The sequence below is a fragment of the Cydia pomonella genome, chromosome 15, assembly GCF_033807575.1.
Source record: "Cydia pomonella isolate Wapato2018A chromosome 15, ilCydPomo1, whole genome shotgun sequence".
Classification (NCBI taxonomy): Eukaryota; Metazoa; Arthropoda; class Insecta; order Lepidoptera; family Tortricidae; genus Cydia; species Cydia pomonella.
Window position 1 is genome coordinate 8,684,028 of NC_084717.1, and position 22,860 is coordinate 8,706,887.

At 36.0% G+C, this 22,860-nt stretch overlaps 1 protein-coding gene across 2 annotated transcripts in view; it reads left to right on the forward strand.

Annotated features, from left to right (window-relative positions):
- Positions 1-22,860, forward strand: part of LOC133525710 (serine/threonine-protein kinase SIK2) — a 67,089-nt gene that overhangs the window by 22,912 nt on the left and 21,317 nt on the right. For both annotated transcript variants that reach the window (XM_061862071.1, XM_061862072.1), the window contains exons 2-6: positions 162-278; positions 13,980-14,043; positions 18,145-18,260; positions 19,230-19,400; positions 20,590-20,713. In XM_061862071.1, coding sequence (XP_061718055.1) covers positions 162-278; positions 13,980-14,043; positions 18,145-18,260; positions 19,230-19,400; positions 20,590-20,713 — 592 coding nt within the window. The remainder of the gene's footprint in view (positions 1-161; positions 279-13,979; positions 14,044-18,144; positions 18,261-19,229; positions 19,401-20,589; positions 20,714-22,860) is intronic.

The window sequence follows — 22,860 nt, forward strand, 5'->3', positions numbered from 1 at the left end:
CTGTAGTTTAAATTTAACTTTAAAGTCGTCAATAATTGACAATGCACGTGATAATGTTAATGATAGTAAAAGACGTATAAATTACTTAACATGCATTATCAAGTTCAATTATGTACCTATTTGTGTTATCTCTCATTGACGTAAGCGTCTTTTTGTTACAGGTAGCAATTAAGATAATAGATAAATCGCAGTTAGATGCCAGCAATCTCCAGAAGGTCTACCGAGAAGTGGACATCATGAAGAGGCTCGACCATCCTCATATTATTAAGCTTTATCAGGTAAACAACTATCATATACACATGTACTATATTTGTAATATTCTTAGATAAAACATACCACTTTATCAAATATCAATAAAGCACTGTAGACATAAAAATGCAGTAAGAAATCATCTATTTTGCAACCAGCGCCAGTGGTTTCTCTTGTCTGTGAACACCTTATTTAAGCAGCTTTTACGAGGCAACGTAATACTATGCATCTTAGTACTAATAAGCATCCACTCGTACCAAAACTGCTTAAGTAGATACCTAGTCAGAAAATTTCCTTTGCAATTGATGACTACTTCCTTCAGGTTGGGTTTTGAACGAAATTTTGACAGTAGGTGTCCCAACAGGCAGGTTTATTTAAACATTAAGTAGCAATGACATGTCACCGTACTGTAAATAGTGCAAGTACTTCTGAATCGTTATAGTATAACGGGACATTATTCAGGTCATCGCAGGTTCACAGGGAGGTCATCCGTTTGCAAAAACGGAATCCCGTTAGACGGCGGAACAAATGCGTATGAATTAGGCGACTTAGCTGCTTGATGGGCCGTTCACCGCTCGTTACTGCAGTTGACGTTCCTGATAATGCTATGTATTGTTTACTTGATAGTCTGAGCACCTTAAGTCAACCAGTTAAATACATTATGTTGATAACGTGCTCAAAGTTATTATGGATCTAGAGGTTAAGTGATAGTGGTCAAGCTCACAGTGAAGGTAAAGCGGTATGTGATTTAATCAGCCGTATACATATATATTATATTCCCATTGGTTGGGTCCTTTCACAAACAGTGTAACATGACCTCCGGTCCTTAGCTGGTTTGCCTAAGCCCGTGCTAGTGATTGAAGCGACATGCACGCCAGTACAGTTACCATTACCGACGCGTGACCAGTAGCTTCTTGTTACGTATGCATCCATGCCTGACGGACCACTTGCCCATTCAGTAATCCAGTGACATTGGAGATATCTCGGATAACGACACCTCATATTTTAAGTATTCACATATGCAAATTGAAAGAGCAGTGTGTTAATATACAATTTGTTTGTCCACGTATAGTGGAGTCGTTAACCACGTATAGTACAATTAATTTTATCGACAAATCACCCCCCATACCTATGTTTTTGAAGAAGAATTTTCCACAATGACTCGATGATTAATAGCGATAGGTAAATGGGATGCAAATGGTACATTGACCAAGTGCAGAAGTGTACCATAAAACTTTAAAAGGGTACAGTTTTAAAATGGTTGAGAAAAAACATAGGTATGGGGGGTGATTTGTCGATAAAACTCATCGTACTATACGTGGTTAACGGCTCCACACTATACGTGGACAAACACATTGTATTATGCAGGGTAAAAATTTTGATGGGCCACAACATTTTAACAACACTGTATTTTCCTTTTTTAGCCGCTTGTGACATATATGTATGATAAGAGATTTAACTGTCAGCCTAAAAATGTTTACAAAAATCTATTACAAAACAACAATTATCTACCATTCATTGTATGGTCTTAATCAGTACCCTTGCCACACATAGTGGAGTAAATGAACAAGTTACTGGTACTGGAAACCCAAACCCCCTAGTGCATATTTGTCATATAAAATTATTTGTTCAATTTCAACTTTAATGGTTGTCAATAGAGCTGCATTTTATAACTGCCATATATGGCTTCCTATGAACTAGAGGCTTAATATGTTATAATATTTGAGGACTTCGCTGGATTTCACCAGGCTCCCAACATCAGATTCTGACTTAATGACAACGGGACCAACTGTGACAGGTATCTTTCTTAGTGAAAAATGTCTTGTGAACAACACTAACGCACATTTTAATGTGTGATACGTTGTCCACTGCACAGAAATTCCATCCTGCGGCCCTGTATAAACAATGCATATTCATGGTTTCCTGACGACGTCAACTAATTTGCCGTACGGGGCTTTTCATAAACAACGAGTGGGAAAGTCTAGTGTTTTACGCACTGTCATTTGGCACTTGGTGTAGTGCCAAGTGCCAACCGCTCGTTGTTCCGCTGCAGCTTTCCATCACTCGGCCGTGGCTTAATAAATCTCGTGCCTTGTCTCTTTAAGCTTTTCATTATGTAATGAATTTCTTAATTACAATGAAATACAGTGCACTTTAGACGAGCATGATTTATTTATTTTGAATACTTAAATTATTAATTAGAAATTGTTAGATTTTTTTTTAATTCGACTAATTGAGTTGTAATGGACATGTCCACTTCAGCGAAAAGTGGCGGTATTAGTAGCGAATGTGATCTTACATTGCCTACGTGGTAATTAGACAAACCAAGAAGAGAGATTCCTCTAAGATTTAGTCTATCACAGTCGTCACAACTGATAAATATGTCTATATTAACTAAACTGTCTAGTTTCCTTAGTTAACATGCGCCGGCTTAACAACACGAAAATATTTTTCATTTTTTCTTAACTGTATTCGTAACTGGATACTTTAGAGGTGACATTGTAAGTTTATTTTTTCACCACCAGCAAATAAATTTATATCTTTATATAATTTACGCAATTACGCTCGCAATTAAACAAAACATGGTTTTGCCATAGCGATACTTTACCTAACATCACGGTGATGTCATATCATCTTTTTTAAAAGAGTAGGTACCTATGCAGATAGTCGCATATCGTTCACGCAACAGGTGTGGATCAATTTAAACAGTTTTATTGGAGTGCATCCAATTAAATTCGAAACACGCAATCAATCAATAACTCATTAAAGTTTCGAACGCATAGTATTGATACAATTCCTACAAAATTGGTTACGTTTCTAGTTATCAGTCGTTTGTCAGTATTATACCGTTTTCGCTTTTATGTTAATTACGTTTACATTATGCAGTTATCGAGTAGATCCAGCTGTTAAAGTATTAAACGTCACGTACAATGCGCTTCTGACTCGCGATTCCGCATTATTTTCTTATTGCCGGTGACATCCAAAATTATGCACCAATAGCGCCATATAATTAAACTTTTTTCATTATCTTCTTTCAAATTTTGTTAGTTCATAAACGATGAGCAAATAGTACCTACATATAGGTATATGTTCTGCACATTTTCATTTACTATGTTCTAAAAAATTGTCGATGATTCCTCCACGGTAGACTTGCGAATCTAATGAATTTTATAGCCGACTTATTACAAAATTGATGTTTTCCACCTCCTATGCTTCCACCTAATGCAATTCTAGTAAGTAACATCAACAGTTTGCTGACGATATCGCGTCATATACCATTATGTCGCTGATGTCACGTACAACCAGGCTCTGACTACGCTAACTTTGCACAAACGTGACAGTAAGAATGCACAAAATGTCGCTAATCTATATTAATAATTCCGTCGAGGTTAACGGTAGACCCGAATGAAATTATACTCAAATGAAAGAGCGTTAAAAAATAAGAGTTTTGAATCGATTACATATATTGGCAAAATTCGGATTATCGCGTATTTTGCATTTTAAAGTGTTAATTTAATGACAAACACATGACAAAAGGTAGGCCATATTTAATTTGGAAAATGACAGCGACGGGTGCGTTCGGAAATTGTGAACACGTTTGCGACGGCATGTTGGTTGGCACCCAGTGTGTAAGATGCAAAAACTTTTTTTAAAGAATGATGTATGTCCCTGTTTGTAAATGATGTATAAAGTAAGGCGCGGTAAATAAAATTTTCTATGGGAGGACAATCCTTCACGCCTACATTTTTAACCGACTTCAAGATTTCAAAAGAGGGGGTTATCAATTCGGTTGTATGTTTTTTTTTTTTTATGTTTGTTACTCTATAACTCCGGCGGCTTTCTGAACCGATTTTGAAATTTTTTTTTTGTTTGAATTTATATATATACAGATTGGTCCCGTTTTTGTCAAAACTCAGTTTTGATGATGGGATCCATGAGGAATCAAGGGCACTCTTCAAATGTGAAAGGCATACATATAGTAATTTTTGTATTTTCTGTAACAAATCAAGCATTTACATTTAAATAAGTGACATTTGATGAAGTGGGAACTGCTGATGATGATCAGAATGGAACTCTTCAACGACGCATAGTACACGTTTGGCGATTTCTCCTCTTCGCTGTGTTTGTTAAGTAAATTAGATTTTCAAGACAATTTTTTGTCAGGTTCGAGTTCTGACGATAGGGTCCATGAGGACTCAAGGGAACTCCTCACATGTTAAAGGCATATATATAGTTATCTTAGTCAAGTATCTTACCAGTCAATCATAGGGCAACTCTGAAATGTGTCAAGGTGGGTGCAGTGGCAAAAAAAACATGTTACTTACCACCTTTTCTACATAATTAGGCGTAGGACGCTGTCTTTTTAATTTCATTGTATGAAATCTAAAATCAACAATAATCGTTCTTTCACCGGTCTCCCTCATTGAAGTCGATTTTTTTTTCTTAAAAATTATATAGCCGCATTTTTCTACTGACTAACTGAGTGTGCCAGAGTTATTATTTTACCCGAGCAAAGCCGGTTTTTCGTCTAGTATTCCTATAATCTCCATACTTCACGTAGCACTTCACGAAAACTTAGCCTTAAAACAGCTCCATTTTGCTTTATAGAAACTGTATTCCGGCACACTGCGCAAGATTTCTTTGTAATATCACCAGCACGGATAAATGTAACTTTCCTAATTATTGAATAATAGGAATCAAGTCGAGATGATTTATCGAACCGATTAGGGATCTGCGATTGTCGTTCGGCACACTCGGTGGGTTAATTAACTCTGGGGCTCGGCCACGCGATTGCCGCGTGGAAATAATATAATAAAATGATAAGGCAGTTACCCGACTGACAAAGACCCTTCTCGGGTTAGGTTTTTCAATTTATTAAATGCAGTGTGATGAATGTTGTCTGTAAAAAATCTCAGAAATAGTTTCTAAATATCAAAATAACACTTACATTAAAATATTTCTAAAGTAAGGTATTATAATACTAGAAGGCCTATCGTGAATATCGATATTTCATTATCTTCTGCTTCTCCATCGCTCTTGCATATTCGAACCCTCAGTTTCGTTTCAAAGACAAACAATTTAATTTTAGAGAATACCGCGATTTTATACAGTGTTAGCAATCAACAATTTAGTCCGATTCAGCTGATTAGAAATAGATAAAACGCATTTAGTTTTGACCACAATACAATTTGAAATGTATTCAAAGTTGGGTGAGGATGAGGAATAAATACTTAAATGTTGAGAGTAAACAGAATAAATATTATAATATTTTGTTCGTTCGATTGGGCATTGCAAAAAACTTAAAACAACCAAAAAGACGTTAATTATAAAACTTACAATAATAAATCATCCCAAGTGGTAGCTTAAAAAATTGTTTACCAGTATAATACAATACAAGTAATGAAGATTGATCTTCGATTTGTGCTGTGACAAGACGCTCGACATTCGTCCCTCCCAGTAATTGAAACAATGAACGTTGCATAATGTGATTTCGTAACCTGCATGAATGGTGGCATGTTGGGCGTTTGAATGGGTCCGCGGAGGCTCCTCGTGTACAAACATTTCTGACACCTTGAATAGTAATCGACAAACAATTGGAACGTCCTTCCTCGCCGGGAAAGGAAGCCTTTCCGTCCGCTGTTAGCTACTCGTGAACAATCAAAATATCCTTGAAAGGATTAATTGCTGTGTATCTTTGTTTTGTTAGTTTAACAAGTTAATTCCTACAAAATGAAGGAAGATAACAATCTTGGCCGCTTGCAAGAAACGCGCAAATTTGTCTCCCAAAAAATTTCCTTTAATTATTAAAAGTCTTTAGATAATTTATATTATATATATATCTGTGTTCTTTGCAACCTAAAGTTGTCTGTAAGAGTTCCTTTTAGTTTTAGCGACAACTCCGCCACGTACTTTTATTTTGAATTATTGTGTTTTGTGTATTTTCTATTCTGATGTGAACCATCCAATGAAAATCCAAATAACGTTAATTTACTGAGGCTACATAAAAACAAACACTACTTGTCTTACTTAATTTGACTAATTCGTTTGACATAGATACCAGAAATAGACCGCGTCGCTTTCGCTTATCCAAGAACAATATCCAGCTAAATAAGATTAATCCCTTCCGTTCCGATCCAATGTTCACAGAACCAGGCGCGACGGATTCTAACATTTCCAAGAATTAGTTTTATCTCCAATTACACAGGATGATGCAATAGCATTCGTTTGTTCTTGATGAAGATATAATCACATGAAGCTTCTGTAATACAGAATGACGCAAAACATTAGTTAAAACATTGCTAAAGAAAAATGCCAGCCAGTGCCGGATTAACCATTAAGCAAAATAAGCACTTGCTTAGGGCACCACGTGCAGGGGGGCACCAAAATCGTAGGAAAAAAAAACGCGCAGGCTGCATCAGCATCGCAGTCGTAGTGTAGTACTTATGTACACGAAACTTTTTGATACGTGTGCAAGTACCCATCTAATAACGAAGGGTCGTAAGAGAGTGAGGACACGTAAGCACATCTCCAACCTTACGCGGAGGCCATCAAAGCTCATGCCCAAAATATCTTACCGTCGGGCTTGTGGCCAACCGATTTTCTCGACGTAGATTACCGATTTTGTAGCGTATTTTGCTCTCTTGCACACCAGATGTATCGGCCAGGCCGAGTTGCTGCAGAGCCGCGTTCCTGCGACCTAATTGTCAAAGTGTAATAAAGGGCCCTGCGAAGGCCGAAAAACAAAAGCATCTTATCAAGTTGCGCTTTCGAGTTAAGCCAAAGGCCGAGCAGTAGGAGGACCGTGATTACATAGGTTCGATTTCAAGCCACTCTTTTGCAGTTCGGCGTTAGGTCTTATGCGACGCCAGGCCTTCTACTTTATGCAAACTGCCTTTCAGCCAACTTTCGCTTGGCCATGGATCCAAATCCATGCTGTCCTCTTTCGCAGCTGGGCTGCCTTGCTCACACCTCGCCATTGGTTCTATTATATGATACCGCGCCGCGATCGAACGCTCCGGACGTCCAGCTATTCATACCTCGCATTGGTCAAATTCAAGCCTTGTTTTCTTCCAGCTCGACCTTTGGCCTCATCCGTAAGCGCCGATCGAACGCTCTTTGCATTCAGCCTTAGACTTTGCCTTTAAAAACACTGATTTAAACCTTCACGATTTAGGCCAATCAAATTAGATCCAAAAATAGCGGTTTGAGGAATTAATTCCCAGCAAGCTGGAAATTGTTTTCCAGCTTGCTGGGAATCCGAGTTTGCTCTATCTCAGGAGGTGTGCATACATTTTGGGATCCTTAGGAGATATTTTTTTCCTTTGGATTGCCAAACCACTCGATGTAGAAGGAGAAGGAACCCACTCCCCTTCTTCCTCGCGTTATCCCGGCATTTTGCCACGGCTCATGGGAGCCTGGGGTCCGCTTGAGAACTAATCCCAAGATTTGGCGTAGGCACTAATTTTTACGAAAGCGACTGCCATCTGCCCTTCCAACCCAGAGGGTAAACTAGGCCTTGTTGGGATTAGTCCGGTTTCCTCACGATGTTTTCCTTCACCGAGAAGGAACCCACTATCAATTACAATAGCACTTGGTGGATCAGACACTGGTAAGAAAGCGTTTTCGGATTATTAACATGATTTTACCAAAAATAAAAATAGTCGACCTTTTTTTACAGTTTACTACGAATACATATTAAGGTACCTTAAATCAATCAATCAATCAATATATTTTATTGCAAGAACATAGTTAAATTACATTCGGATCCTCAGATATCAATTTTAATAATACTCATAATTAGAAGAGATTTTCCGTCGGCCGTAGCGTTTTCGATTTACAAGCAAAAAAATCTGAAAATGAGGAAACATTTATGCACACCTCCTGGAATGGAGCAAACTCGGATTACACGTATTTTTAGGTCGAAAAAATCGAATTGTATTGGCCTAATTGTGACAATCGCATTTGATTAAGTTCTAAAATTACCTCCAACATCAAAATAATGATGTCGACTTTACACAGTCTTCTCCGAGACCATGGGGACAACGCCGTCCTTGAAATTTTTGGTCAGAGGTAATTTTAAAACTTACCCTATTAAGTCCCGTTTTCGTAAACAATATTTTTTTATTTAAGACATTTTTTGCCATTGGTACTGGTTCTGACAAGAACTAATAGCCAATGGCTAAGCCCTTACTGAAGCTCGGCGTTTGCCCTCACATGAATGAGCTTCGCAGGAAAGCTCTAGAAGTTGCAAAACCCTGTGCGGAGAACGGCCTATGTCTTACGTCTTCGCTTACACTTGGACAATGGTTGGCTTGGCCTCCGGACTTATGCGAAGCACGGTCTTCGAATTTGCTTACACTTGACCTTACCTGCTCTTGGAACATTACTGCTGCAGTACTGTCAATTTCGGTGATAAAATTATGTGACGGATTGAATATTCTATTCTCAGCAGTAATGCGGCAATAAACGTCACTCAATTTACCACTAAAATTCAATGTAATCTTGATGAGGGGGCACCATGGTCTAGAAATGCTTAGGGCACCAAAATGTCTTAATCCGGCACTGATGCCAGCATTACAATAATTTTAGCTTACGTTTTATTGTTTACGTGTGTTTTTTAATGTTAAGAAAGATGTTACGAAGGAAGTCCATTGCGAACGTCGAGGAAAAAGTTTTTCTTTTGTGAAATTTTCCGTTTATTTTGTTTAACTTGTGTATTATATCGTTCAGTTTCTATTATTTCCTTCGAAAATAATTTATTCCTCTCCTCACTCTCTTAAATGTAACAATGTAATGTGTCTCAAATGTCCCAGTTTTATTATTAGTACTTGGTAATAACTGTTATATCATATTTTACGAGAAAAAATTCAGATGACATCATTGTGGCCAATCAAATTCGATTTTTTTCGAAGAATTAATTCCCAGCAAGCTGGAAATCGTTCGTTACCCTCATTTGTTCCCAACTCAAATGCGTGTGCAATCAGAGTTTGCGCAATCTCAGGAGGTATTTCAGTTTTTAGCATGTAAATCGAAAACGGTACGTCCGACGGAAAATTTCTTTTAATCGTTATGTAAATTGATACGTGTGGATCTGAAACGTAATTTAAAAATATATGAATTCATAGTCAAAGTTATAAAAAATAGCAATCTTTTTTATTTCTTTATTTTTGGTATGATCGTGTTATTCGAACACGCCTTGTCACCAGTGTCTGATCCACCAATCCTTGTTGGTAGTGCCATTGTAATTGATGATGGGTTCCTTGTTGGCAATCTAAGGAAAATTTATCTCCTAAGGCAGGGTAAACTTGTGATTGAGCAAACTCGGATTACACGCATTTGAAGTATGTACCAGGACCAAATGAAGGTATGAAAACTATTTCCAGCTTACTGGGAATTCATTCCTTAAAACACTTTTTATGAATATAATTTGATTGGCTTGTTTGTTTTGTAGCCGGATTTTATAGCTATATAAAGTATAAATATTTGCGGTTTTAGCAGCTTATACTGAGATTATTAAAATATTTTTTATGCGCAAGTGTAATAAATATCCGACATATATTCATTATTTCGAAGGAGAAATCTATTATTCATGTACTCATGTTTGATTCAAGTTCGCAGTCAGTTGGTCCATATGTGCGTAGTTATTTCAAGAAAAGCGGAATAGTTCGAGTCGGGAACGCGCACTGGGTTTCAGATTAAGGCCGGATATTCACTGGGAATATTTACAAATTACACAAAATATATAAAAATAAAGAAAGCAAAAGAAACAGACAAAGAGAAGGTTGATTAGGTTGACGATAATAGGCATATTTACATAGAAAATTTATATCATGTATGCGATCGAAAATACATATTGATAGTTAGTTTGAATTGAATTGAATTTAAGCAAATAATATAAGTAACATTATGATTTAAAGTAAGAATAAAAACTTAACTAAAAACAGAAATACAACTCATATAAAACAAAACTACTAAAACTAAAACTAACTAAAAATATAATAAATGGAAAATGCTAAACCGACAAGAAAGTAAAGTAAGAAACTATAGTGTACTACTACTAACTGTACCCCTAGTGTAAATAAATTCGATTTCCAAACGTGATGTACGCGTTTTATTGCATTATGCATGAAATTTTGAGAAGCACCTTGAAGTAAAAGTAAAAAAAGTTTATTGCCAAAACTAGAAAACATCTTTCCTTAAACATTACAAATTATAAAAAAAAGGGAAAAACAAGACATTAAGCATAACATAATAGGTACCTACATAATAACATAATTCATATCGTTAAGGCAATGGGTACCAGTCTCAGCCTGTGCTAGATATGTGATATCCAGCGCTGATTTTCAGCCTGGTCCCTATTTTTTTCCCCCGGTCGGCCCTGTTTCAAAGGTCTAGCAATATTACCAAGGGTTGTCAATATCGAAGATATTGTGTGTGCGACTGTAGTGTTTGAGTGTGGGTGTATATGATTTCTAAGTATATATTCATACGAGTGTTACATGTGCTATATATATATATATATATATATATATATATATATATATATATATATATATATATATATATATATATATATATATATATATATATATATATATATATATATATATATCTTTTTTTTTCTTGTAGTTGGATATCTTGTAATTGATGGATATAATAATATTAATTATTATTGTTATTTCTTATTCTCATATGTCTATTTATTAAGTGTTAAATTGTGGGTGTGGTTTCCCTTTTGCAACTCGAAAAAGTGCACTTTAGCCAGTTTCTTGAACTTAGGTAATGGCATCGGATTCCTTAACGGTGACGGTAAGTCATTCCAAATTTTCGTTGCTGCATATTTGAAACCACCCCTGAAAAACTTGGTCTTATGTTTTGGGATAAGTAAGACGTTTTGTCGATGTCTTCTCACGAGTCTATGTGCATTCTGTACCCATTTTAATTTTTCGTAAAGATATGGAGGTTTTTCAAATTCAATTATTTTACGTAGTGTATAAGCGAGATGTAGGTTTCTTCTACTGTTCATGTTGAGAATTTTTCTGTTATTAAGATGAGGTGTGATGTGCGCTCGTTTCGGTATATCATAACAGAAACGTGTACAAGCATTTTGTACTCGTTGTATCGCCTTTTTTGTTCTCGCCAGCAACCTTGGATCCTAAACTATATCTGTATAATTAAATGGCGACAATACTAAAAACTCAATATGTATTTCCCTAACTTTTTCTGACAGGTACTTTCTAAAACTATACAAGGTTTTATTTTAAGGCGATAGCGTCAAATTTATAAATCAGTAAATCCCACGTATTTTCCTCCATGTGAATTTGAACGTATGATAAACGGAAAGGCAGGTTTTATTATATATTTACCTAATCTATCTATCTAGCTGGGCCGATTTATATACATTTGTATACACCGTGTTTTTATTGAATTCCGTTAACTTCGGGGTATCTGTAAGTAAGTTTAAGGAAACTATATGGCATAGTAAATTAAAAATAAATAAATTAATCAGTTTTATTTTTATAAAAAGTAATTAAATGTTGCATATAGCGTTGTTGTAACACGGGCATTACATTTAACTCAACGAAACAATTGAAAACTGTGACATATCAACGTCATTTTGAACATCAATCTTCCGAGATAGTATTTATGTTTAGTAGCAAATGTATTAACTCATATTTAACATTAATCAATATGTAAACAGGCCCTAAGCCAAGTATACACGCTCATACGGGCCTTATAAGATAAAAATTAAATATTGATTATTTCCGAAATGGAGTTAATTAGAATACCGATGTCTTTAAGATAGTTACTTAATTTAAGCTCAGGGATGCACCCTTGAAATTAACGGAAAGAAAAAAAATCACGGTGTATTTTTTTTTTGATGTCGTTTTTCTTCGTCAGATTTTGATAAAATTTGGTGGATGTATATTTGTATTTATTGTATTCTGTCTTAGAAATAATGTCCTATTCTGTCTTAATCCTGTCTAAATACCAAATTAGGGTTTCGTATTTGTTCCGTCCGGAATGAGGAGCTCCTAAAACTTAAAAAAAATCGCAATCAAAATAAAAACCGGCCCAGCTACAGAGTGATGCCGGACGCTTCTGGTCATGTATTTTCATACGTGAGACAATTTTTAAAATTATCTATGACAGTCGGGAATGATGCTTTGCATCTCGCTTACAGACAGTTGTTATTAAATTCTCCAGTAATATAGGTATATGTTAGGTACGAAAAAGTGCAGTATCCAAATCGCAATTCTGTATGTAGAGCTCTGTAGACATATTTCATGATTCTTTGAAATCTGAGTAGAACTATTCAATTAGTTCAAACCCAGATTTATAAATCAAATAATAATTGGTTGGTTATGTTAATATATTACTGGAATTATGTCAAACGGTATTCTAGTGAAAATAGTGAAATTGCTAATGATGTAAGGTGAGGCAAGTTTGGGAGGGTCACGCCCGTGAACTGGCCGCGGCACGGACGCCGTAAAAATGTAAACCGACTAAAAATACCTCCGCGTGACTCACTGATGGTGCTGTCTACGATAACACCTTTCAAAACAAACGCGAACGGTAACACGACCTTTATGAATAATGCCTTTTTGCTGGTTTAAGTATATGTAAACTTCGTTCGTTCTAATGTTTTCATTGAACCTTATAATTATAACTTATACAAAAAATAATAAAAAAATTTGGGATACTTACTTTTTTTCTTTATCCGATAGATAATAAAGGTTTTTACCTAGCTCAGAAGTCAGGGACTTCAACACTAAAATGTACTTACCTTAATGCCAATAAAAAATTATTTTATATTATTTATTTATTTTATATAATAAACCCATTTTTATTTGATTTTGGACTTCCGCTCCGGTTTATCATACATGTACATGTTACATAAATATTTAACTAATTATATATTAGTGTCAAAATCTCGAGATGTACTTAACTATAAAAATTTTCATTTTCCATACACAATATTCTGCAAAAATAAGATCTGCCTTTAAATTTGTATCTGCTCTGCAGCATTCGAGATTTAGGTACACTAGCAATTCCTATTGCTGCGATATCTGCAAAATTGAAGTTTATTTTATAGCTAAAGATTCCCGAGGCGAATCTAAAACGCAGATGCCCTTGAATGGATTCGCAATGTGTAGTCTTCGCAGGATCCTACGAATATTGCTCGGATTTTTGTATCTAGTTATTAGAATGTGATTGGAATCGTGTTGGTATTTAAGTACATAACGAAAACCTAACGTCATTCACGAAGACGCGTGCGTTGACTCGTATTGTCATGTTATAAAGGTTACATTTGACAAATCTGCGCGTCATCGTGGCGTGGGTGACACGAACTATGCATAGTCGAAAAATATTTAAACCAAACGAAGGGTTTTTATGTAGTGTACCTAGTTAATTTGAAACCTAAGCTTTATTAAAGCTAAGGACCGGTATTGTATAACCATACGGTATTCATTAATATGATATAATTTCTTTTATATTTAGGTATGCGTTATGTTTTATGTATTTGTCCAAGATTTTCCTGTGGGTTAATAATTTACTTTCCAGGGCAAAAAAAAAGATAGTTATACAAACATATTTATACGAATTTACAGTACGTTCAAAATTACGCCCTCTATATTTATTTATTTCGGTAGTTATTAGTTACGTATTTTCTGCCTGTGATTAATAACGGTTTTCCATTACCTTAAATGTTTTTTTGTTGCCAACAGGTCATGGAGACGAAAAACATGATCTACATAGTATCAGAATACGCCAGCAAAGGAGAGATTTTTGGTAAGTAGGTACCCCAAGAACAAAAGGTTTCAATATATCGTTCTTTATTCGCATTTTTCGTTGGGTTCAAACCTACCCGACTTTTGATTGATGACGTATATTAGCAGCGATATTGAGCATACAATGGCTTTGTGTTGTTTGATAGCCGATTTATCACGTGTTTGGAAAAACTGAACAGAATTCATTAATTACCTGTCGCTGGCAACGGAACCTTCGTCCGATAGCTATATAGTACACATTTGTACAAAATAAACATATAAGTAGTTTATACTACTGCACTGGCCGGGAAATAAGGGAAACCCCTTTTAAGTGAGGCATGGACGTTTAATATTAGGTATTAAAAATACGAAGCATGCAATTCTTATTCCTATCGCGGAGCACGCGCGGAGCATCACAACATGCGGCACGCAAGGAACACTGCTGGCAAAATTGTGTATCTATTAATTTAATCCATCTTAGGTCTAGCCAAAATGCGATATTCCGAACTTCATCGCTAACATACTTAAGGACGTTCTTGTCCTGCATGAAAAGGAAAAGTAAAAATACTTACCATACACGAATAAAGGTACGCCACGGCATAAGGGCAGTTATTAAACATATCTACATTATTTCCCCTGAACTGCGTCACAGTGTAGGAAGAAACTTAAATTAGACAAGGAACAGGTGGACTGCGACGTCTGCGACTGACGTTACCTTCACTCGAATTGCTCGACTTTAACGTCATTTGGAAAAGCTACCGACGACCGCAAACGTAAATGGTTACGACAGAACTTCACTTAACGCTTATTTTATTGTACCACAAAGAACCGTAGCTATTGTATTCTCAGCAATAACGCCAATAATGTTCATTGTTTAACAAATTATTCTTTTTTTCCTTTGAATTCGCGAAACGCTGATTGCCTATTTGAGAAACCTACGCACGCATCTAAATAATATTGAAAATTCCCAGTCTCGATACCCAATTTCCTTTCCATCAAATAAGTTGTAAAGTTACCTCGCTCCCGATTGTGTTCAGTAGGTTCGAACACATAAAGTGCTTAAGGGATTTGTCAAACAGAATCCTTTTAAACTCACAACTCGCAATAAGTACTTCTTTGGATACTTTGAATACTAAGCCGGTAAAATGTACAATATTGGGGGCAGTGATATTATACTCCATACAACCTGTTATAGTTATATAAAATCATTGATTGGGGTCACTGACATAAATGTACTAGACAAACTATCGAGAACAAATTGTTTCCGCGAAAATGGCGTTTGACGTCTGTCACTAAGCTAAAGAATAAGCATAGCTATGTACTGTGTAGCTAGCCAGAGGCGAAACTGTTATGACAACTGTTCATTTTCTGCCTACGTACGCACTGTAAAGAATCTAGATAAAATGTATTTATTTCCTTACAAGTGTATTGAAATTGTTTTACATATATGACACGAACGACATTAAAATTTATAAAAATAGTCATAAATACTTCAATATCACTTATAGCATATTATGAAAAAAACATTACAAAAAAAAAAACGAGATAAAAAGTAATATATCATTATTGTGTATAGATTCTGCAAACAAGAAAGGAAGGTAATCATTAGTACCTACGTGTTGCATCTGATAACTGTAATCTATGCGCCAAATAAAATGGCGTACCACCGCGAGTGTTTAAAGTGACGTTTCAAAATAAGCTTAAAACAAGAGTTTTTTTCGCAGTGGGTTGTTGATACATTGCTTTTATTATGTTTCTTGATATTATTAGAATACATTTTCATAACGCACAATGGCATTTAAATTTTATTTTTTTTTAATTTTTGTCACATGCGTGGCATCTCGACAGTGGTCGGAGACGTAGGTACTAAACGCAGTGAAGTGCCGGCACTTCATTGAGGTGCGGATCACCTCAATGATTGGGGCTTGCAAAGGTTTTCTCGGAAAAAATAAAGGGATAAAGGTATTCTGTACAGTACTGGATTTTTGTTTTAGTGACATTATTGGATAAAAATTGAGAATATTTAATTTTAGAGCAAAAAAAATTTTCGATCCATTTATTTCATTGTTTTCTAGTAAGCACTTACTTAATCGTTTTCGAATTTGCGTGCTCCGAACTAAATTAAACCATTGCCTTCATAAATCCGGACGCCCAAAAGCGTAACCTCGAAATCGATTAAGGGCACCCCGCGATCGTGGCTTCGTCCATGACGTCAGACGCCTGGGCGTGACGTCACTACCGTGGGGCGCACAAGGGTTAGGGGAGGGGGAAGTAATTTCGCGCACAGCTGACTACATTCTCCCGAATAACCAAACGCCAACTCTGGAACAAAATGTTGACGTATTGGTATTAGATTGGAATCGTATTGGTCCGCGCGCCTCCTCTGCTGTTAACGTGCAACCTTTATACGTGCAACGTTGGTCAGAAACAGATTTGGACTAGATTGAGACTAGCAAATACAGGCTCTGTGAGGTACATTCAATTTCCAACGTCGGCTCGAATGAAAAACGTAATTCATCAAAGAGCACTCCGAAATGATAAATCCCTGTTTTTAATTAGCAATTACAATCGTGAATCATGTTTTAATCAGGCTCTGGATAGAATTGTCAAATTAGCCTCCCCTTTGAGTAAATCTGTTTATTGTTTGGTTTTAATCAACCAGTAATACATTGCGTGCTAATTTTTGTTTCCCGAATTATTTGTATATGTGGCGGTTAAATTGGTAACACGTATTTGTAAATGATATATGTAGTTCCCTATGGTATAAATTGACTTAATGTATATTGTATTTATTAAAATAACGAAAGAATATGAGATAATTGAATTGACGCTGCTAATAATTTAGTAAACATTAATATGATACTCGAAGAAATTCAAAGGTGTATGTGAAGTCTCCAACCCGCATTGGGCCAGCGTGGGGACTATAGCCCAAGCCCTCTCGCGCTGCCTGTGCTCGGCATCGGCAGTGGAACGTGTATAGGCTGAATTATTATTATATGATACTAGTATACCCATAACCGTTTACGTTTACACTGCCAATATTGGTAGCTAATATATTTAGTAATTCATAGTTACTAATACATAGTTTAAACGCTTCAAAATTAGTCTATTTGATTTGATAATTGAATCGATACCGTTGTTATTATGCAACGAACTATCAATTTTAAAACAATTTCCGTCAGATATCACTAATTAGGCCAATAATATATAATTAATGTGGCTTTGGCAATGGAATCAGCTCTACGCTGAGATTTTCCCGAAATAAATTTAGCACTAGGCTCCAAGATCTTGCAGTGGCTGATGTCTATTGTATATCTAGTTACGACATCAGTTCAATATATACTGTGTCAGACAGCGTAGTTTATGATATCACATAAAATGTATAGAAATGAGAATTTCCCAAAATTGACTTCTAGTGGAGAGAACGAACCCCCTATATCTATATACTATTAAGCGAGTGGTACAGTTGTTTACCGAAGTAATATCAATTAAACATCAACCCAATACTAACGCCGGTGGTCCTGCATTATGTTTACAAGCCCATGAATAATGGACCAGACTATAATCGCACCTGCACGGCTGATGTCATTCGGTCTCGAAATTAGCAAATAAGCGTAGGTTTCCGGGCACTCTCGTTACAACCAATAACATACAATATTTACCATATGGTCTTACAACAAAACCATTGATTTCCGGAGTGCTAAACTACTGTTAAAAGTGACAGAATTATTTAAGCAAATATAAAAAAAAAAAAAAAACTATTTGTTTCATAATGTTGGGTCGGTCGGACCCGAAGATATTATTATCTTAAAATAAAATACCAAAGTTAAGAAAACAAAAATAAAATATAGCGTAAATGTTTTTACCAGGGAGCCTCGTGGCAAGCTTTGGGTCGAAATAAATAGGTTCGGTCGTAATCTATGTATAATTCTATTGTCGTCATCAGCTAAACACAAAACAATTACCTATGTATGAATTTAAACAATGATCAAGAATCCGTTAGATTTCCATAACAATAACAGTGTTTCGACATATCAAATGAAATTTCTTTCTACATCACAAAATAAGAATGAAACCTGAAGCGCGTTGAAGACCAAGTTTAATCAAGTAAACTTCCTTGTAGACTACATCGCTCGGTACGGGCGGATGGCGGAGCAGGCGGCGCGGCGAAAATTCTGGCAGATCCTATCCGCGGTCGAGTACTGCCACGAGCGACGAATAGTGCATCGAGATCTCAAGGTTCGTATCTACATTACGGTGCAAAGTTCAGGAATATATTATTCCTTTGTGGAGTAGTAAACTAGTGAAGCATATACAAGGACTTCAGACTGCATCAGTTAACTACATGCATAGGCCATAAGTTTATAGAATCCCACTGTTTACCCTGCACGACAAGAAGGAAATCAGTAGAATAACATTGTAGGGGGACGCTAAAGTCACGAAACCCCACCACATCAAAAATGTTGGGGACCGCTGGTTTAGTTTAATCTTGTGGTCGTAAAATTTTATGCCCATACAGGACACAAAAATCCGAACCCTGTCTTATCTAAGTATTTTACGAGATATTTTAACCGTAAAAAATGTTAGGCATAGGTATACACTGTTAATAGCTGTCTAGATTCCTGTACCTTCTTGGAGCTACTCCATTTCGTGCTCTCTTATCAATCAAGTCAGCGAAATTTAGTAAATCACAGGTTAGTTTTTTATTCTAATTAATTTGAATATGGCTGAAGTCATGTATAAAATTCAACCAGCTAATACACAACTTGATGGAAATGAGCTATCAAAACGGATTTAAGCCGACCAACAGCTTCAACAAGCAGCAGACCGGATTAATTTAATTACCCACTCCAAATGCTCCACAGTATTTAATAAGCTGTTATTTTGATGGTATTGTTTGAGGCTGCATTTTATTATTCTCCATTTTAGAGCAGAATAATCTGCGCTTTGTATACAGATAAACATTGACGATTAACTTATTACCCTGCTTCTTATTCAGTAATAAACTGAACTATATAAACGATACGTTGATTGTGCCTGTTTTTATACGTATGTACATTACATGAGTCTAAGGATTTATCTCAAAAATCACTTTCATCATTGAGGCCACAAAACAGCACATATTACTTTCGTATTCAATCAATTTCTGCACGTCCGTAAAAACTCGATACACCAAGTTTGTTGAATGAGAAAACTTTTTCTATTTAGGCGGAGAACCTGTTATTGGATGCGAATATGAACATCAAGATCGCAGACTTCGGCTTCAGTAACTACTATGCGACAGGCGAGCTCCTAGCGACGTGGTGTGGGTCCCCGCCCTACGCGGCGCCGGAGGTCTTTGAAGGCAAACGATACACCGGCCCGGAGATCGACATATGGGTACGATATTAAAATTTATATCTCCACTATTCCTTTATTGACATGGAGGCTGTCATCTTGTGTCGAAAAGACCTTGAGTCGTGTTATTTCATTAGGCATCACACTACACCTGGAGGTGTATTATAATTGTAATAAAAGATTATGATTTTGATCTGGATTTGTTATGCATATGATTTTTCACTGACAGAACATAACAAATTCGGAACTAATTCATAACCTGTTATAATTAGAATACACCTCCCGATTGAATTTTTGAACGCTGACCTTAAACGACTTAAGCACCTTAAGGTCGTATCAAAACAAGACGAAACCCTTACCAAATTGTTAAAACAGGATCGGCCTCGCAGACGTTGTTTCCTGCTTGAAACAATATTGGCTTGCTGTAACATCTTTACATCAGCCTTCAGACTGACGTAATTAGTAGCGACGAGCGTTAACGTCACTTGGCAGATTTTTTCAATGCCCTCTAAACGAGAAAGGCCTTAGTTTCCTTTGACTTTGTTTTGTTTCTAAAGATACTTATTTGAATGATAACTATAGTTGATAATTAATGCGTCACTTTTATAAGAGATAATTGCGTGTGACATTGATTGACGGCCTACGAATATTTATGGAAAGTTAGCATGATTTCGTGGTTAGCCTTATTCCAGAAAAACAATGGCTGTGCGAAAATTGTAATTAACTTTCGATTTGCATTGCCATGTTTGTACCGTTGCAAAATAAATATTATTTTACACGTTACACTTATGATCATAAAACCGTGCAGAATATGTTACAAAATGAGTCGAACTCGCAATCTTGAAGTTGATTGTAATATGTAGGTATTTGGAATATAGCAATCTTGATCGGCTTTTAATCTGTAGTATTTTACATTCTCATTTTATTTTTACATTATTTTAAATAAATATTATACAATATTCGAAGATTAGGCTGGCATACATTTATGAATTACCTTTTGCAAAAACTTTTGTTTTGCTAAGGCAGATAAGCGAGCACGTATGTACAAGTATATTATTGGAATACAAAGTAGACCGCTACTTGGCCAAAATATCAGGAAACAGTTGGTCGAGGACAGCTAATGATTAGTAGAAACGTAGTTGTTAAGATTCCTGGCATCTGTCCATCAGTAGGCTTCCGGCTCTTATAATGTTGAATAGTGATGTGTAATAATGTGTGTTTTGTATTACAGAGCCTCGGAGTGGTGCTGTATGTGCTGGTATGCGGCGCGTTGCCGTTCGACGGGTCCACGCTGCAGTCGCTGCGGGATCGGGTGCTGTCCGGACGGTTTAGGATACCTTACTTTATGAGCCAAGGTATGTGCGTATTATAGCCTTATTTTTATTATTTAGGATTTTTAGGGCTTAGTTCAAACGAAACAAAGGCTTAGAATTCTGAGTGAGTTTAGAGTGAGGTGAGTGAACCGTAATAGTACCAAAACAAGGTTGATTTTTGTATTTAGTGAGTTTTGGTTGACACCTGTCGATATAAAGGAAAGAAAATAAGTAATTTTGTATTTTATGTATGTAACCAATCGAGTTGGTTTAAATTAAAAATATTTTAATAGGATAGACACCTAAATAAATAAATTAATGCTTTACGGCAAATAAACCCTCATCAAATGTTATCTTTCAACGAAAATAAAAGGTTATACATCATCAAAGTAAACGAGAGTAGTCGTTACTCCTAAAATAAGCTAAACTTAGATAGATTCATTATAGATCGTCTCATTGACGAAGACGCGTGCCTTGACTTGTAATGTCATGGTATTAAAGGTTAGATTTGACAAATCTGGCCATTATCGTGGATGACACGAACTATACTTAATTTAAATCGAAGTATTAACGTTCCCTTGTGTTTAGTCCAAACTTCCAATGTTGTTTATTGCTATGTGACACACAAAGAAAAAATAGATGTTTATAAAAATATAGTATTTAATTTACCTACCTACCCATAATCGAGATAAGATCTCGGTCATTTAAATTTAAATATTTACCTGATTAAAAGGGGAATTTTCTTAAGGTTTTGAGCTCCTGTCATATAATTACCTATTTATTTCTTTGATTTCGACCTATTTAGAAACCTGCCTAATGCGCTAGTAAGAGATTTCTTTAAGGTCAATCTTGATGGTCACGTCTTCATCAAGTTCGCCCATTTTCTTCCTAATTAAGAAGATTTCGGCGGTAAAGTTTAGATGGTTCTCTCGGTTAATGACTTTTCCGAATAATGCCACTTAACGAAGATATGGGCTTCATTACTTGTTGCGAAACAAAAATCTGTAATGTTCCTTTTGCAATTTTGTTTTGCGTAAAGAATTTTTATTTAAACATTGAATATTTAACTTTATAAAAATATGACGTTGAATACGTATCTTGATTCCTCCTGTCAAGTGCAGGAGCGATCCGAAGTTTTGTATGAGTAAAAATTATAAACATAGTTACTGTACTTCTGTATGAGCAAAATCATATTGCGTATGTGAAACTAATTAAATATATATTTGTTCTCTAAACTTACATTAACTACAATGACTGTGTAAGTATTAGGTACTTACATGCAATTATATATGACGCAACGAGATTACAGAATTTTACAATATCGTGAAAAACTAAATAAATGTCCTTATATTTGAACAAAAATCCTATTTAAAAACTTGAGTCTTAGTTTTTCAGTTATATCCGATGGAATTGTCAACAAGCTTGGGAGTTCTAAAAACACTTTTCCCCTGTATATAAACATCGGGGGCCGCAGCCGCAGTATAGGGACGTTGACAGTTTCCGGAAGTTTAGGAATTCCTGTTAAGTCACGATCGACGTTCAAGTCTGACACAACAACTGCTCGTCTCTACCAATACAAGTTAATGCAGCTGTGTCCATGCAGTATGTATCCATGCAGTGTGTGACCGCGTATGTTTCAAATATGGACTACTCGGTTTCATGCTACTCTGGTTGGTCAAAGGATACTTTGAAGCTCTAACTTTGAGTGAATTATGTTAATAACTTCAACATCTTGGTAAAAAAAGTAACAAACCCAAAATATATTTCATGCGTACGGAATTTTCTGGATACTTACCAGAGAAGAGGATATAGGTAAATTTCGAATTTTAAAGATAGACATTTTTAGAGACGACAAAGACCGTATGACGTAGGTATATTTAAATTAGAGTAATGGTGTCTGAGTGTTAATGCGAAAGGATTAACCGTAATTAGTTGTTCTTAATGAATCGTTCGCACCAGCAATGTGGCTAGTGTTCATTCAAGCACTTAGATGATAAAAAAATAATGAAATCGATAAGCATAGAGAGGTGTTTGCGTCAGAGCCGTGTTCAATCATGCATCCCGTGGCCGGCCCGTCCCTGGACGTGTTGCCATTACCAAGCGCTGGCGAATCGAATTCTTAGGCGAACCAGTGTATCGTGACTAGGAGACAGTAACAACTGTTTGGAATCGGAGAAGGCACTTATACT